Genomic DNA, 17,213 nt, shown 5'->3' with positions numbered 1-17,213 from the left:
TGATAGGTGTTGTACTGTGGTGGGGGCGGGGACGTGAGGTCGAGGCTCAGCCTGGCCCCAGCTTCACCAGTCTCCTTCACCCCACTCATCTGCTCTGAGGCCTCAGCAAGGGGAAATGATCCTGTTGGCCTGGGAGGGAGCTTACTGCCTGCCTGACAGCCAGCCTGCCACCAGGTCAGAAGGGAGAGGTGGGGCTGGGGGCAGCAGACGTCCCTGGCTGGAGCCAGGGCAGAGGGCAAAGCCACCTACATTGCAACCACCACTTCCTGGGCAGCCCAGCCTCCTGTCTTCACATCGTAGGAGCATGAGGTACAAACCCTTCTGAGACCAGCGCTGCATCCGGAGTTGTCCTCAGGCTGTCCCTGAGTTTCCAGCCCGGGGGTCTCCAGGACCAATACCCTGTTTTACTTCTGCTGTTTCCCAAACAACCCATAATATCTGACCTCCCTAGTCCGTGCTGGTCACCCCACTCTCTGGCCCTGGGTAGGCTGTGTGGGGAGGCCCAGGGGCGGGCTCACTTACTTCATCATCATCCTGGAAAAAGAGACAAGAAGTAGATACTCGCAGCCCTAATGAGCAGAGGAGGAAATGGGCTCAGGGGGATGAAGTGACAGGAGCCTCAGAGGAATGTGTTTTCCAGGATTTCAGTTGAATTTGGATCTGAATGGTCAAAGGAGGTTGTCAGAAAGAGTTTTTGGCTATTCTCTATGTTGTACATTTCCTCGGCAAGAGCATCCCCTTATCAGTCCTCCAACCTCTCAACCCCATGGTCAGCTGGTACAGTGGGGCCAGGGGCCACAGCAGTCAAGGGCAAGGACGCCACTGGGCCTACCTAGGCAGGCTCTGGGGTTCCCAGCAGCCAGAGCTGCCGCGCAGACCTCCTGGTCAGGGGACAGAGCCTTGCAAAGTCAGGTGTGAGCCAGCCCACTCTTCCTCCAGGGAGAGGAGGCAGGGTGACTTTGAAGTCTGTGCAGCTTCTTAGGGCTCAGGAGAGCCCTGTCAAAATGCTGCTTCTCCAACAGCCACTGAGCTGGGCTGGCGGGTGCCAGCTGAGAGCAAGGCGAGGGAGTGCAGAGCCCTGGCAGGCTGAGAGGGGAGAGTCAGAGACAGCCATGTGCCGGGTTGACCCCCTCTGGGCCCAGCCTCCGGGCCTTCCACAGCCGCGCATTAGTGACTTGAGTGAGCGGACAGGGCTGAGAACTGTGCCACGGGGAGGCTTTCTGCAAAGACCCGTGACTATGGGTGGTGTGGCCAGTGGTCCCCAACTCCGACCATGGCCCAGTGCCAATGGCCAAGAGTGTCCAGGCCCTGACTGGGCACCAGGCCAGCTTGGGCTGGATCCACTGGGGAGGCAGGGTCAGGGTTGAGCTTGGGTAACCTGGGTTTGCATCCAGTTCCAGCACTTCCCAGCTCTGTGCCTTCTGAGTTTCAGTTTCTGCTTCTCTGAGTTTCAGTTTCCCTGTCTGTAAAATGGGAATAAGGACTGAAACGACCTTGGGGTCACAGAGAAGGTGGGAGCACAGTACCCTCTGTGGTTAGTGGCAGTTCTTGTTGCTGCTCTGGCTCTTAGAAGGGTGGGCTGCTCAGACGGTGGGCTCCATGGATGACTGAAAGGGCCGGCCCAGTGCGAGGGCCCAGGAATCACAGCGCATCCTCCCTGATTGATTTGTCCCCCAAGGCCAGGCAGGAGTTTTGCTGAGAGAAGCTGGAGCTGGGGTCATGCTGCCACCACCACCGTGGAATCTCATTTTATGGTCAGCTCAGAAGATGTGCTTTCCTAGAATTTCGGCCATGGGCCTTGGTCCAGGCAGGCAGCTCGGGAAGGCATGGCCGCTGCAGCCTCCTTGAGTTATTCACAGCTGACAAAAAAATTGCAGCACCAATGATGATGCCCGGCACACGCCGCTGGTGTCCCCTAGCAACCGAGCTGGCAGTTTGGGCTGTACAGGGCCTCGCTGCCTGTGGCTCTGGACCTGGTTACCGGGAGTTTATTTGAGAGCCTGACCTGGCCTTAGATGGGCTGAGAGGGTGGGGGCAGCTCTCAGACACACCAGCCCCCAGGGATAGACATGGAGGAGTTCTCCGAGGCCTCATTTTCGTAGCTCTCCCAAGGAGAGGAAAATCCTGTCTCTCCTACACTTGCCACCTGCTACTTTGTCGGTAGGTCACACTTCATTTCCTCTGTCCTCAGTGCCTGGGTCGTGGTCTCCTTGGCCTCCATCCAAAGCCCACCTTGTCCAGGGCAGCCTCGGCCTCCAGAACTTTGGCTCCTCAACCCCTACGTCTCCCATCTCTGGGACCCTTAGTCCCAACCCGTTACTGTCCATGCCCCATGCCCAGTCACCCCTCCAACTGCTCCCTGGTCCCCAAGTCCCCAAATCCTTCTTAACCATAGCCTCCTGCTTTCCCTGTTCAGTCCCCTCCCAGGGTCACCACCCTTCTGTCCCCTGTTTTCTTCATTCCCACCCCATTTGGCTTTAGCTCCCTGCCTGTGCCCTTGGCCCTGGGTGGAGGCCACACCCCTGGCAGTGTCTTACCCCGTAGGAGCTACTCTGCCCACCAGGAGCCATCCTGTAGCAGTGAGCAGTGAGCCCCGTGAAGGTGCCTGGCAGCCAGACATGGCAGGACACCAGCCAGCAACATTCTGGGCTCCCCAACCCCCACCTGTCTCCACCCTGCTCCACCTTCTTCAGGGCTCCCCGTTCTCTTAGGAGACAACCTCACCTGCTGCTCCTCAGACCAGAACCCTGCAACTTTGTGCCAGCAGAGCTGTCTGCATCCATTCTCTGCCCTTTCCTTCCATCTCCTCCCTGCCCCCCAGCCCACACCCTGCAGCTCCAGAGGCTCTGTCTTTTCTTCATCTCCTCTCCATCTCCAGGACTCCACCAGCATTGAATCTTTCACCTTCTCCCATCTTTGGAAGCAAGTCCTCCCTCCCCATCTCCCGCTAGTGTAGGTTTCTCCACCTCTATCCCCATCTCTCCTTTCCTGTCATTCCCTCACTGCTCTTACTTCCCACTCTGGCCAGGCTCCTGCCACCACCATACTCCAGAACCCTCCACCAGGGCCACCAGCAGCCTCCATCTCCCTACGTCCATCCAGTGGCCACTTCTCCATCCTCATCCCCTAGCTTTCTCAGCAGTGTTTGCCATAGTCAAACATCCCCTTGGTCTCTCTCTCTCTCTCTTTTTTTTTTGATGAGGAAGATTCGCCCCGAGCTAACATCTGTGCCAATCTTCCTCTATTTTGTATGTGGGATGCCTCCACAACATGGCTGATGAGTGGAGTAGCTCTGCGCCTAGGATCCGAACCTGCAAACCCAGGCCACTGAAGCAGAGTGTGTGGAACTTTAACCACTCAGCCATGGCCGGCTGCACTCACTCTTGGTCTTGAAATACGTTTTCTGTGGATGCTCTGACCAGATCCCCCCTTAATAACCTGGTTGTCCTGCTCCCTCTCTGAGTGCCTTGGTCCCAGTGATCATTCACCACACCTGCCTGACCTCTCAGTGCTGCATCTGCTCCATGGCTCTGCTCCTCATCAGGAAGCTGGCTTCAGCCCACGCCTCCCTTCTGAGTTCCAGAGGCTCATGCCCAACACGCCCACAGATCCAAGCCTGCTCCTCCCACAACCTCCCCATTTCCCGTGCATGCCCCAGTAGTGGTCCATTCTAGCTCAAGATAACTGGCTGGGAGTCCTCCCTATCCATCCCCCCTCCTCATCCCACATCCAGGTTCTCTCTGCAAAACTTGCTGATATCAAAACAACTTCATCAAAATGTGAAACCTGCTTTTCCTTTTTTTTTTTTTTGAGGAAGACTAGCCCTGAGCTAACATCTGCCACCATTCCTCCTCTTTTTGCTGAGGAAGACTGGCCCTGGGCTGACATCTGTGCCCATCTTCCTCTGCTTTATATATGGGACGCCTACCACAGCATGGCCTTCTGAACGGTCCCATGTCCACCCAGGATCTGAACTGGTAAACCCCAGGCCACCGAAGTAGAACGTGCGCACTTAACCGCTGCACCACCGGGCCGGCCCCTAAAACCTGCTTTTATTACCAACTCTTGCCTGAGTTTTTGGGGACTTTTCTACTTGATTCATTTTTGTACTGATTTTTTTTTTTTTAAAGAATTTTATCTCTATAGTCAGAAAAAACAATAATGACACTGTAAGGAGCCTGATGACCTTGGTGATCTTCTAAGGTGGTATCAATACTTTGTCCCCAAGAGCTATCATGGAAGAGGAATTCTACAGCATTTGGTAATGTAGCTATGTTAACAAGAGTCTTGGGAGAAATTAGAGAAGCAGTTGATGATTCCAGGGTGAGATGGGAATAAGGGGTCACCGTGTGACCAATGTACCAGCCAAAGAATGTTGGCATCACTGGGATTCTCACAGAAGGAAGCATTTCTATATGCTATATCAGGAATCTCCGGATAGTACTGATTGTGTAGTGTACCCTTATTAGGAAAAAAGCCTGAGCATTTACTTGCAGTATATTGTATTTTTGATATCTCGTTCATATCTAACACCATATGATGTGAAACAAACGTGATCAGAATTTCTAATGTGATCAAAAAGTATACCAGTGGAAGTTCTAATATTTCTTCCTATACCGTGATAAACTCTGGCTCAGTAGCCTGTGCAGCTCTCTTTAGAGGCCCCTGGCTGAGGACAGCGGTTCTCAGATGCCACAGTGCTATATAAAATGTATGTTTAAGAGCCCCACCCCCAGAGAGTTTCATATTCTCCCAAGTCTGGGAATCTGTGTTTTTCACCAGCCACTTGAGGGATCTTGATGCCAGTAATTCCTTTGGGCTTGCCTTGAGAAACCTTGCTCTAGAGTTTCAGATGGAAGACAAAAATAACTACATCTATATTTTAATAGGAAGTAGTTAAGAATGACTCTTGGTTCTTTAGGGGAGATCTCTGCAACTCTGAACCCCACCTCATCTTTACAGGTTGCCTTTAAGGGTGGAGTAAACTCCAGAATAGCATGTTTGAGAAAATTTTTAAAAGCTTGACCTTGACTGATCTGTTTTCAGGTTGCATATATTGACTGATTTGTTCTGAGGCCTCCAAAGAGCGGTGGAATTCCCCACTGTCCCCATGTGTGCTAGGCCATGTGACTGCCAGTAAGGAAACAGACCAGGATGCAGGGAGAAAATGCTGGGCTGCTTAGATGCAGTGGACAAGGAAGGCCTTTGGAGATGACATTTGAGCCAGGACTTAAAGGACGAGGTCCAGCCTTGGGAAGAGAGGGGTGAAGAGCATTCTGGGCTAAGAGTTGAGTATATACCAAGGCCCCAAGGCCGAAAGAAGGAGACTGGAGGGCAGTGCAGCTGAGCCTGGAGGACCGTGAGACCCAGGCTGTGAGGTGACAGTGGGAGGTCAGGTTGGGCAAGGCTTTGGGCTGTGACTCTGATTTTTTAGGTGTGACAGGAAGGAAGCTGTATTGGTTTCCTAGGGCTGCTGTGACAAAGTACTACAAACTCGGTGCCTTTAAACAACAGCAATTTGTTTTCTCACGGTTCTAGAGGCCAAAAGTGCGAGATCAAGGTGTCAGCAAGGTTGATTCCCTCTAGAGGCTCTGAAGGAGAGTCTTCTGTGACTCTCTCCTGGCTTCTGGTGGTTGCCAGCAACCCTTGGCCTTCCTTGACTTGTAGACCCATGACTCCAGTCTCTGCCTCTGTCGTCACATGGCATTCTCTCTGTATATCTTCACATGGCCTTTTATAAGGGCACTAGTCACTGGGTTTAGGTTCATTCATATTTGGTGTGACCTCATCTTAACTAATTACATCTGAGGTTCCAGGTAGACATAAATTTTGGCAGGGGGAATGATTGAACCCAGTACAGAAGCCATTGGAGGTTTTAAGGGGAGGAGAATTTACATTTTAAGAAGATTTCCATTTCCATTTCAAGGAGATTGCTCTGGGGTAGCAGAATGGCTAGTTGTCCAGGCGAAGATGATGGGGATGACTTGGAAGTAGAGGGAGCTGATGGGGAGGAGTCACGTCACCAGGAGGGACTGATGGGGATACTGAGGGTTCAGCCCTGGGGGCAGATGAGGAGCTGGCTCCTTATGGATGACTCCGGGGTCTCAGCACTTACAGACACTTTACCCCAACCCACCCCCACTAAATCCTTCTTCAACTCCCCTTGGCCTGGCTCAGGCCTCAAAGCCTGACACTCTAGCCACAAAGCCTCACCTTGCCTCTCCCCTGCCTGGCCTTACTCTGGGTCCTTGTCCCCAGCCTATGTCCCTCGGCGAGTAACTCCCACTTGGCCTAGCTTCCCCTTTCTCCAGGAAGCCTTCTCACCACCCCCAAGTCTGGGTCCTGTCAGTGCTTGGTCAGCATCTGTCTCCTTGCTAGGCAGCAAGCCCTCAGAAGAAAGGGACCCCAATGGCAATGCTCACCGCTGAGCCTAGGGCACAACACAACATGAGTTCACAGAGCCGCAGCCTGTGTTTAGGGACGCGTGGAACGAGCTTGGTTAGAAGGAGATCCTGGTCCTGAGGAAGCCCAGGGTTTGAGAGGAAGTCAGACAGTGCCCATATGCCAGGGCAAGGGCTCTCTTCCCCAGGCGGCTGCCCCTTGGGGAGGTGCTGGCCTCGAGGATGGCCTGGTGTTCACAGTCCAGGCTGAGGTGCCCCGACCTGCCTGGAGTACTGCAAAGAGCCCATGCAGAGCCCTTCCTGTGGAAGCCTGAGACTGGAGCAGACCTGGGATCTCCTTCACAGCTAGGCTCAGGAAGGGGACAAGGACACTTGTGCCAGCAAAGAGGTCTGTTCTTGGCTACCTGCAGGCCACAAGACATGGTGGTCATGATAACAGGAGGGGGCTCTGGAACCCACAGGTCAGCCCCAGGCAGCTTAAGGACATGAAGACTGAACTCAGCCTTGAAGATGAAACCCAGCTGGAGGCAGAGGTATTAGCTCCAGCTGGAAAGACCCTCATGGGACCCAGAATTCCAGTTCAGCAGCTCCTGGCCAGCTGTCCCTGCTCTGGAGGCTCCAAACTGAGCTGAAGATGATGCCAGAACAAGGAAATGTCTCAAAGGAGAGGGCCTGGTCTTGGCCCCAGAAGTGTGATGTACCCTGAGAGCAGCTGTTGAGGGATGGCACGCTGGGGAAAGCTGCCAGGTGGACAGGGAGCAACACAGCCCATCCTTTAGGTGCTTCCAGACCAGCTGCAGGGTGGGTCCACGTCCCGTGGGCTAAGCAGACTGGTCTCCTAGGCGCTAAGAGGCTCTTCTTCCTAGCTGGCCTACGGGAGTTGGAGAGGCCCCTGCCCTTCTCCCTGATGGCTTCTGTCTCTGGCTAAACGAACATGGCCATGTGGAGTGGGGGCCTAGGCCAAAGCAGGGGTGGGCCTGGCTCAGGTCCCAGTGTAGCAGGTGGACATGGGTCAGCCACAGGCTGGGCCCAGGTGGGTCAGGGATTGCCTCTCTGCTCGAAGCTGTTCTCCTGGAGTTGTCTCTGCTCCATGTGCCATGACCATTCATGTCGCAGGATCGGAGGTGGTTTTTGCTGTGGTGCTTGTGGCTGACGAGTGTCTTTCATGGGAAAGAGGCCTTGCACAGGAGGAAGACGGGTGGACTTGGTGACCTTATGAGGCCCCCAGTCAGCCTTGGGGCACTGCATATATAGGGGAGAGCAGCCAGTTGGAAGGGCCTTAGGGGGGCAGTGTGGCTGACTCGGCCAGGAAGTTAAGGCCGAGAGGAACAAGGGAGAGTCACCAGTCTGAACTAACTAGGTGCTCTCCCTGCCCACTCTGGCTCAGCCAGTGGCCACAGGGCCAAGGCTGTGCTCAGCCTGTGTCTTGGATCAGGGAACTGTAGCTCAGGGTTGAGGATGCACTCAGGGTCTGGGAACTGATTCCCAGATGTCCTGGGCAGGTCAGGCAGCAGTGGCCCCAGAGCTGGGAGGTCAGGGGTAGTTGCCCGTGAGTAAGGTGGAAAATCTTTCTTATGTTTCCTCAGGTTAGAAATCTGTGCTACATGGTGACAAGGCGCGAAAGAACGAAACACGCCATCTGCAAGCTCCAGGAGCAGATATTCCACCTGCAGATGAAACTTATTGAACAAGATCTGTGTCGAGGTAGGCACCTTCCCTACCCACCGCCAGCCCCCTCTCAGTGTGCACACTCTCAAGGGGCTAGGGCCCAAGGAGGGTATGTGTCTTCGGGGCCTGGTGGGGGCATGTGTGTGGGGCCAGGGGCCACTGGCCCCCTACCCTAACCCTCCATGTCCAGTTAGTAAGCCAAGATGGGGACCTCCCAGGGCCCTAGTTGTATGTTGGTAGGCAAGGAGCTGGAGATTGGAATGTTGGAATGTGGGCATCAGGCCAGCTCTCACGGAGCTTTCTGGTTCACTGGGGACGCCCAGGTAGTGCCAGGGCCGTAGTGGTTCAGGAGTAAATTGCATATGGATGGGTGCAAACCCAGAGTCCTAGTGGCTCTAGACGTATTGGGCAGGAAGGGCCCAAAGCTGACGGGCTTCCCTAAAGTGCTGTGTGTGTGCCTGTCAATCCTGAAGAAGGCAGCTGCCCCAGAGATGGAAAAGGACCTGGGCATTCTTTGTCTCTGACCTCATCCGATGGCATTCAGGCCCTGCACCAGCATTTTTTTTCTCGGTTTTCTTCTTGTTCTCTTGCCATCACGTGCATTTCACAGATCTGGAAATCAAAGGCCGAAGAAGCTCTGACATGGGTCTCATCTGTTAGTTGTGTGCATATTTCCAGACACAAGGCCCTTCCCGGACGTGTTAAGGAGGGCAAAGCTTAACTCAAAAAATGGTGCCCTCATGTTGAATTCTTGCAGCAGAAATAGCTGGATGGAGAGAGATCTTGAGCCAGGAGCCGCCACTGCCAGCACAGCTCTGCCCGAGAGCCGAGCTGCCTCATTTGCACCCTGGGATCACTGCCCACTCTGGCCCGAGAATCCAGCACTGCCAAGTACAGCTGCTGGGTCAGGCCAGGTCATGGCCATGTAGGGGTCAGAGTTCACCATGCCCTCCCAAGAGTATGGCACCTTCCTGGCTGCCAGAATTTTCTGGGTTCCCTCTTGTCTGTTAATTTTTCAATGAGCACTAACTGAGCATCAGCAGAGTGCCGGGTCCTGTGCTAGACACTGCAGGGCATGCTGCCACGGACTGAACGGACCAGGTTCCTGCCCTTTTAGAGCTCACCATCTGGAAAGATAAAGGAAAGTGGTGCCCAAGGGGCTGCAGTTGGTGCCAGTGCAATGACAGCCATATCAGGGATGGCTTCACGGCAACGGTGATTCTGGAACAACATCTCAGGCGTCCTAGGATCTTGCTGTGGCCACACATCCAGCTACAGAAGGAGAGGCAGCAGAGAGTGGCAAGACGTGCAGTGCCCTCAGGCACAGGATTCCAGAAACACGATCAAGAGCTTGGTGGGTCTGTATCTCCACATTGAGTCCAGGGACATTTACAGCTCCCAGACCTGAGTGGCAGCAACAGGCAGCCCTTTGTTCCAGGCAGGGCATTTGGAGAGAAGGCTAGTTTGCCTCTGCCCAAAGCTGATGCCTTCAGTGTTGTGACGCTTGACCCCTGAGGTGGAACACGGGCTACAGGCATATTGCTGAGGCCCACCTGGCCAGAGGGCTGGAGACAGCTTCCCAGTGGTAGTGATATTTAGGCTGTGAGCTGAACCAGGTGAAGGACAGGATAAGGAAACAGCATATTTGGAAACCTAGAGGCCAGAGCTTGTCTTGTTAGAGAAGCTGGAAGGAGGCTGGCGTAGCTGCCACCAGGATAGAAGGAAGACGTCTGAAGTGAGGCTGAGGGGTTGCCAGGGTCAGATGTGCAAGGTCTTGCGGCTCTTGGAAGGAGACTATCCTGAGGGCAGTGGGGGACCTCAGAAAGCTCCCTCCAAACTTTCCAGACGCTGGTCCCATGTTATAGATAAGGAGGCTGAGGCCTGGCCTGAAGTTGCACAAGGAGTTAACAGCAGAGCTAGAAGATTCCTGGAGATGAGGTCACACCCTCAACCTCTTTTAACCCCTTATTCAGGAAGCCCTCCAGCCTCTGGCTGAGAAGCTGGGAGAAGGTTCCTGGTAGCTAGGCCTCCCCTTTCCAGATGTCCCTCCTGTACTCCAGTGTTCTCTCTGGCTCCCTAGATCTAAGTGGTCATGGACTGAAAGAATATGAGGGCCAGGTGTGCACCCCCGAATCTCCCATCTACTCTCTGACCTCGAAAGCAGCCCAGGAGACCAAGGCAGGAGACTTATTCAAGGGGCCTGACTACTGTGTCAGGACTGGAACCCAAGCCTCTGGACTCCTCTGATAGTGTTCTATCTTCATGTCTGACTCCTCAGCCTGGCATTCAAGGCCCTGCCCTGTCCACTCAGCTCCAACCAACCTTCCCACCCCTCAGGACTCTCCCAAGATCTGTAGGCCATGTAGATCAGATTGCAGTCCAGGTCCTACAGGGTGGTCCTCCACCTTCTTCGTGGCCCTGTGCCCTCCCTAAGTGCCTCAAGAGCAGCAGTGGGCAGTTAGCCCTCTCTCCCATACCGGCTGCCCCCTGACTCACTGGAGCCTCAGTTATCCCAGGCCCCCCACAGCTCTGAGCCTGGAGCACAGAGGCATGGTGAGGTGACCTGGAAGGTGGGGCCCCAGGTGAGGGAAGACTCCTGGGAGAACATGCAGTGATCTTTATTCTCGGTGAGGCTACTCGGAGTAAATACCTCCCTCCCACTGTCTCTTTCCCTGATGCAGAGCGGTCTGGGAGGAGAGCAAAGGGCAAGAAGAGCGACTCGAAAAGGAAAGGGCGCGAGGGCCCAAAAGGCAGCCCTGAGAAGAAAGAAAAAGTGAAAGTGGGGCCGGACTCAGTCCTGGGGCAGCTGGGTGAGTGAGTGGCCACACTGGCCTGGCAGACACAGCCAAGCTCACACCATCACTCCACTTGCAGCCCTCCATGTAAGGTCAACAGGGACCACCAGCACCCCCACTGCACAGAGTGGGAGGCCCAAGAGGGTAACCAGGCCCTTCCTTGCCCAGGCGCTCATACTTTCCAGCCATAAAGGAGACTAGGGTGTAAGAGCCTGGTCTGGCATCCTGAGAAATTCCCCTTTTGTAGACCTCGAGGCTGGGTCCAGGAGCTCAGGAACTGCCCCTCATTTCCCTGGTTAGGGTCCTGAATGCTAGATTTTCCCAGAGGCGTTTACGGGACCTCAAGGCCATCTGGGCCCTTCTAGGAACCCAGCCCCATGCAGGGAGTTGAGGATCTGCCAGAATTCTCCATCCTTGTCCCACTGCCAGCGTCTTCTTAAATGGGCCCTCTCTTCAGTACCAGCAAACCATCCTGAAGCCACCTAGAGAGACCCAAAGAAGTGGACACCGGCACTGGCCCAGCCCATCGTCGCTTTTACTAGCCTCCTTACTGTTGTCCCATTAGGCAGAGCAGTTCTTTTTTTTTTTTAAAGATTTTATTTTTTTCCTTTTTCTCCCCAAAGCCCCCCGGTACATAATTGTGTATTCTTCATTGTGGGTCCTTCTAGTTGTGGCATGTGGGACGCTGCCTCAGTGTGGTTTGATGAGCAGTGCCATGTCCGTGCCCAGGATTTGAACCAACGAAACACTGGGCCGCCTGCAGCGGAGCGCGCGAACTTAACCACTCAGCCACGGGGCCAGCCCCAGAGCAGTTCTTGAGAGGCCCCCAGCTTTGGGCTCTATCTCCCAGGATGCCACGTGCTTCCTCTAGAACACTTCTCAGGGATTTGTGGTGGAGACCTCTTTTAGACCTCCCCTCCAGCACCAAAGTCCCCGGTCATCTTTTAGTTCCCTCAGTCTCAGGAAGGGGACAACTTGGGTGTCTAATGGGAGACTCAGTCTCACCAGCTGCCCCTCCCAAGACCTCAGTAAAAGAGGGAGGGCCTGTAGCTAGAGCTGGCCCTGATGTCCTAGAGGGACCTTCTACCCAGATATACCTACTGCACTATTCATGCTTGACACCCTTATCCCAGTTTCCTGCTTTGGAAGCTCTGAGGCAACCCAGCGCCCCCTAGTGGCCGGAGGGCATTTTTCTCCATTCTTCCATCCTCTGCGCCCCCAGGATGTGGTGTTGGGCAGGGTCAGCTTCATGGGTGTGCACTGCACCTCTGCAGTCTCAAAGGGCCCTCACTTGGTTTAATGCTCTACTGTTGCCACCTTGAAATTCTAAATAATTTTTGAACAGGAAGCCTGCATTTTCACTTTGCACTCAGCTCCACAAATTATGAACCCAGTTCTGAGAGTAGGATATCCTAGGGAGACGGGTAAATGGCGTGGACCGTACACTTTGGTGGTGTTGGTGGGAGGAATGGATGAAACAAGATGGCTCAAGTGGGCCCAGCACAGAGGGAAAGAGGGAGAAAGGCGCACAGTGGCCTGCTGGCGAGGGCCAGGGAGGGCTTTCTGCAAGAGGGTGGGACGCACACGTGCTGGCCTCTCACCTGCTCCTCTCTCCTCGGCCAGGCCTGTCCACCTCCTTCCCCATCGATGGCACCTTCTTTAACAGCTGGCTGGCACAGTCCGTGCAGATCACAGCAGAGAACATGGCCATGAGCGAGTGGTCGCTAAACAATGGGCACCGTGAAGATCCCGCTCCGGGGCTGCTGTCAGAGGAGCTGCTGCAAGACGAGGAGACACTGCTGAGCTTCATGCGGGACCCCTCGCTGCGACCCAGCGACCCTGCCAGGAAGGCCCGCGGCCGCACCCGCCTGCCTGCCAAGAAGAAACCACCACAGGACGGGCCTGGTTCACGGACGACTCCAGACAAACCCCAGAAGAAACCCTGGGGACAGGATGCAGGCAGCGGCAAAGGGGGTCAAGGGACACCTGCCAGGAAACCACCACGGCGAACACCTTCTCACCTGCCATCCAGTCCTACAGCTGGGGACTGTCCTGTCCCAGCAGCCCCTGACAGCCCCCCACCGCTGGCCCCCGAGACCCCGGACGAGGCGGCCCCAATGGCCGCCGACTTGAATGTCCAAGTGCCTGGCCCTACAGCGAGCCCCAAGCCCTCAAGCCGGCTCCGGCTGCCCCGTGAGAGCAAGGGAACCCGGAGATCACCAGGCGCCAGGCCTGATGCTGGGACAGGACCGCCTTCAGCTGTGGCCGAGAGGCCAAAGGTCAGCCTACACTTTGACACTGAGACTGATGGCTACTTCTCTGATGGGGAGATGAGCGACTCAGATGTGGAGGCCGAGGACAGCGGGGTGCAGCGGGGTCCCCGGGAAGCAGGGACTGAGGAGGTGGTCCGCATGGGGGTACTGGCTTCCTAAGTTACCCCTGCCCCTGTCCTGGGCCCTGCCCTGGTCCCCCCACGAGGCCTCAGCCTAGTCACAACTGCCATTTCCAATCTCTGCTGAGTGTCTCAGACCCTCGAGGCTGCCACTCTGTTGTGGTTTTATTTTTAATATAGAGAGAGTTTCGAATTCCACACTGTTGTCTTTCCTCTGTGCTGGCCTAGGACATTAGGATTCCTTCCACGGCTCTGGCCACGAGGACCATACTAGGCCCTGTGCACCATCCCTGCTGCGGCAGCATCCCCGCCCTGGCCCACGTGGCACTGCTGGGCTCCTGGCTAGATGTAGGCAAGGTGAGGAAGAGCTCAGGACTCCAGCCTGCTGCCACTGGGTGACACAGACTGTCGTTTGGGCATTATTTCATGGCAGATGGGCCAGCCCAGGGCCTGCCCCGCCTTGCCCCCAAATCCCACTGGGGTCTATTTGGGGGGTCCTGCTGCACTCCACTGATCCCCAAGGAAGTATAATAAGTGATACCCAGCCAGAGTCTACTCACTGTCACAAGCACAACGAGCTTATACGAGAAAGCACTGAGGGGGCGCAGAGGGCCCGCCGGTTCCAGGGGAACCACAGCCGTTCCTGATCAACCCACATCATCTGAGGCCTGCCCGCCCACCCCGCGACCCTCCACTCCCTTGCTGCTCCGCCCCTGCCAGTGCCCAGCCCAGCGGCTCTGGGAAGGGGTTCCCAGAATCCTTCCTGAGCTGTGCCATTTACTCAGGGGACTCCCAAACAGCCAGCCGCCAGTGCCGGCGGAGGGCTGCAAGGGAGGGCCAGTGGCCAGACAGGGGCGTGGGGCTCAGACTCGCACGCCGCAGAGAATCGCTCTGGGGCTCCAACTTCCTTCCTTCCTTTGGGGCCAGTCTTGGCCGAAGTCTGGTCACTCCCAGCCAGCTGACCAGGCCAGACCGTTTGCCTTTTCAAGTTTCCCAGCCCTGCTACGAGATGAGCTTCTTCCTTGTTTTCCTTTTGGAAACTCCTCCCTCCAATGAGCAGTGGGATCCCGGGGCCCAGGGCGGCCGGTGGTGGCCTGCCGGGGCTGTTTTAAGTCTTGCTGGATGTTCCTGGTTCCTCTGTCCCTCTGAGCCTTAACCCTTTCCCAGCTGTGCCCGTCCTCCCCTCCGCCACGTCTCCCCTTCCCCGCTCCCCCCCCCCAGGTCCCAGGTAGTTGCTCTGAAGAGTTTCAGTGGAGTGGCCCCAGGGTGATAGCTCAGGGAACAAATGAAAAAGGAATTCAGTGAAAACATGTTTTTTTCTTTTATGAATTACTCCTGGGTCACTTCTGCCACTGGTAAAGCCAGAACTTCTCCATCAAGAACCTTGCAAAAGTCCAGTGAATCAATCGAATCATTCTATGGATGCCAAAGAATATTTTGACCATAATACAGCACAGCCTGGACCTGACAACTTGTCACTTGGACTTTTTTTTTTAATGGAGTTCTTTAGCAACAAAGTATAGAAACATGTTTATTGCACACACCCAAGGAGAGGAGCCCAGGCTCTTGGAAGAGGATGCTGTTCTGCTGCTGAACTGTTGGAACTGGGAACCCGGTGTTGGATTTCAGATCCTGGGCTGGGCCCCCTGTGAGCTCTCCTAAACTCAGACTCACAGTGGGGAAGAATATTGACAGCGAAACCAGCCTGGCAAAAGTCTTTACCCTGTGGTTCCCCACGCAGATACACAAGTGCAAATCAGCGGGGTGGGTAGCAGCTTGACCACCCACCCCCGACTCCAAAACTATCAAGGTACGACAGTGGCATTGTCATCGACACTCAGTTTCATGTGAATTTTAGCAAAACAGGAAAGAAAGATATGATTGAGTTCAGAGAATCGGACAAATCTGTCCAGTCGGAGTGGACTCAGAGAGGGCTTCAAGGATTCTGGGCGTTGGGACAGCATGAGCTGCCATGTAGAGTTTAGTCTGCCTGCCCGCCTTGGTAGTAGTGGCCAGTGCAGTGTCAGCATCAGCGTCCCAACCCCATTCTCTGTTTACTGCCTTTGAACAGAACTTCCTCCTTCCCCGTGCTTTGGGTCACCTCGGGTCACAACCACGTCTGTGCTGGATTGCCCAGTCTGACCTCGCAGGAAGCAAAGGGACAAGCTTAAAGAACAACCAAACTCTGCCGGTGGTAGAACTGGGGGTGCTAGGAATGGCTCAGGTCCAGGAGACCCAGCACTTGTCCCTTATCCCTTCACCCATGCTGAGGCAGAGTCTGGCTTCCTAGAGGCAGGAGCAGGGAGGGAACCAGGGAGAGAGTGTCGTGGGTCTAGCCAGGGTCTGGACCAGAGGGGCCAGGTGGGGCCGCCAGCACTCTTCAGGGGGCCTCTGCTCAAGTTGGCCTCTGGATTCCGACCCTCTTCTCAGTTGGCTCTTGCTTTGGACTGGACTTTCTCTGGAGCCCGTGTGCTGCACAGAGCCCAGGTGTCTGGCTGGCTGGTGGGGGCCGCTTCACTCCCTGGCCAAACCCTAGAGCTGTCCTACCAGGCAGCTGTGCACCTCTAGAATGTCTGCCAGGCTGCAAGGAGGACAAGGATGCCGGTCCCCACCGCTATCCTTTCTGCCTTTAGCCACAGCACCTTCACTCTCTGTCCAGCCTACTGTCTACAGGGTAGACAGACAGCCTTGCCACCCCTGAGGGTAAAGCGGGAAGCAGGGAAGAAGGCAGAAGCCCTTTTCCAGGCCAGAGGCTGAGGCACACCTTTCTCTCGACCACATCTGTCCACACTCACTGGCCCTCCTCAGGGAGGGAGAAGCTGCTCTGTAACTCATTCTGGCTGTTGGCCCCATTCTCCCCATCCTGACTGCCCTCCACCTCCTTCCCCATCATCAAGTGAGAAAGGATAATGTGCAAGGAAAGTATTTTTATGGATCGTAAATGTATTTTAAAACAAATAAGGAAAAGAAAGGGAGAAGGGTTTATTTTGTTAAATGAGCTCTGACTTTGTGACAGTGTGTGAGCGTTTTCAGTGTAAGGATCTTGGTTTCCTTGGAGAAGCCACCCCGGTTTCCAGATATGGGTGTGGGACTGTCGGGTGGGGGGTGTGCCAGGGCACGTCTCATGTGTCTACGTGCATGTATGTCTGCGTGTGCAGGGTATGGGCACGCTGTGGGACTTGCTGGGGCAATTCCTGCGGAATCAACTGCCCAATTCTAACAGACACTAGCAGCAGCTGGACTTGGCATTTCCTTGCTCACTGCCAGATGTGGCCAACCTCTGCCCATGCCTGCACCTCTGCAGAATGGTCTGGATGCCTGTAGCAAGGCCCATGGGAAGGCCACTTCCCATGCCCCTGGCCTACCTGGCCACATTGGCCAAAGAGCCAGGGCTGGAGTCTGGGACCTTTGGTTGTTCTTTAAGGCACTTCCTGCCACCTTGTCCCTCAGATGCACAGCACTCTGTGCTCCACATCAGCTCGGGGTGAGGGGATGATATGAATGTCACAGGAGGAGACACCTTCTGTCTTTGTTTCAAAGAAAGTGATGTGCCATTTGTTAATATACAAGAGAAATACTGAAAATATATTGAAAAGAGCAATTTTAAATTATTTTTGGCTTATGTTGCAATATTTATTTTCTTGTATTAGAAAAGATTCCTTTGTAGAGAAAAAATGTATTTTTCATTAACGCAAAGACCTATTTCTCCTTTTTGTACATTGTCCATGTTCGCTACCCTTAATGAGCAATAGAATGTATGGCCGCCATGGGGTGGCCAGTGCCCGCCGTGCCCTGCATGATTCTGTGTTGCCCTGCTGCGTAGCTCCCACTCCCATCCTGTCCTGCTCACTCATGGGGGTTTCCAGACACTGGCCCCCGCCTGGGCCTGTGTCTCAAGGAGCCCTTTGCTCTCCTCGTGTGTTGGCAAACGCAGTTAATAAAGCAATGTTTTCTGTG

General features: G+C 54.8%; 1 protein-coding gene across 28 annotated transcripts in view; it reads left to right on the top strand.

Annotated features, from left to right (window-relative positions):
• Positions 1-17,213, top strand: part of JADE2 (jade family PHD finger 2) — a 51,808-nt gene extending 34,595 nt beyond the window's left edge. For 14 of the 28 annotated variants that reach the window (XM_070234308.1, XM_070234300.1, XM_070234295.1 and 11 more), the window contains 4 exons: positions 7,988-8,105; positions 9,187-9,423; positions 10,751-10,879; positions 12,488-17,213. In XM_070234308.1, coding sequence (XP_070090409.1) covers positions 7,988-8,105; positions 9,187-9,423; positions 10,751-10,879; positions 12,488-13,296 — 1,293 coding nt within the window. In that variant the 3' untranslated portion in view covers positions 13,297-17,213. The remainder of the gene's footprint in view (positions 1-7,987; positions 8,106-9,186; positions 9,424-10,750; positions 10,880-12,487) is intronic. The other 14 variants (XM_014730673.3, XM_014730674.3, XM_070234304.1 and 11 more) reach the window with 2 other exon arrangements.

Source organism: Equus caballus, chromosome 14 (assembly GCF_041296265.1).
Source record: "Equus caballus isolate H_3958 breed thoroughbred chromosome 14, TB-T2T, whole genome shotgun sequence".
NCBI classification, from domain to species: Eukaryota; Metazoa; Chordata; class Mammalia; order Perissodactyla; family Equidae; genus Equus; species Equus caballus.
This window is presented reverse-complemented; position numbering and strand designations above follow the sequence as displayed.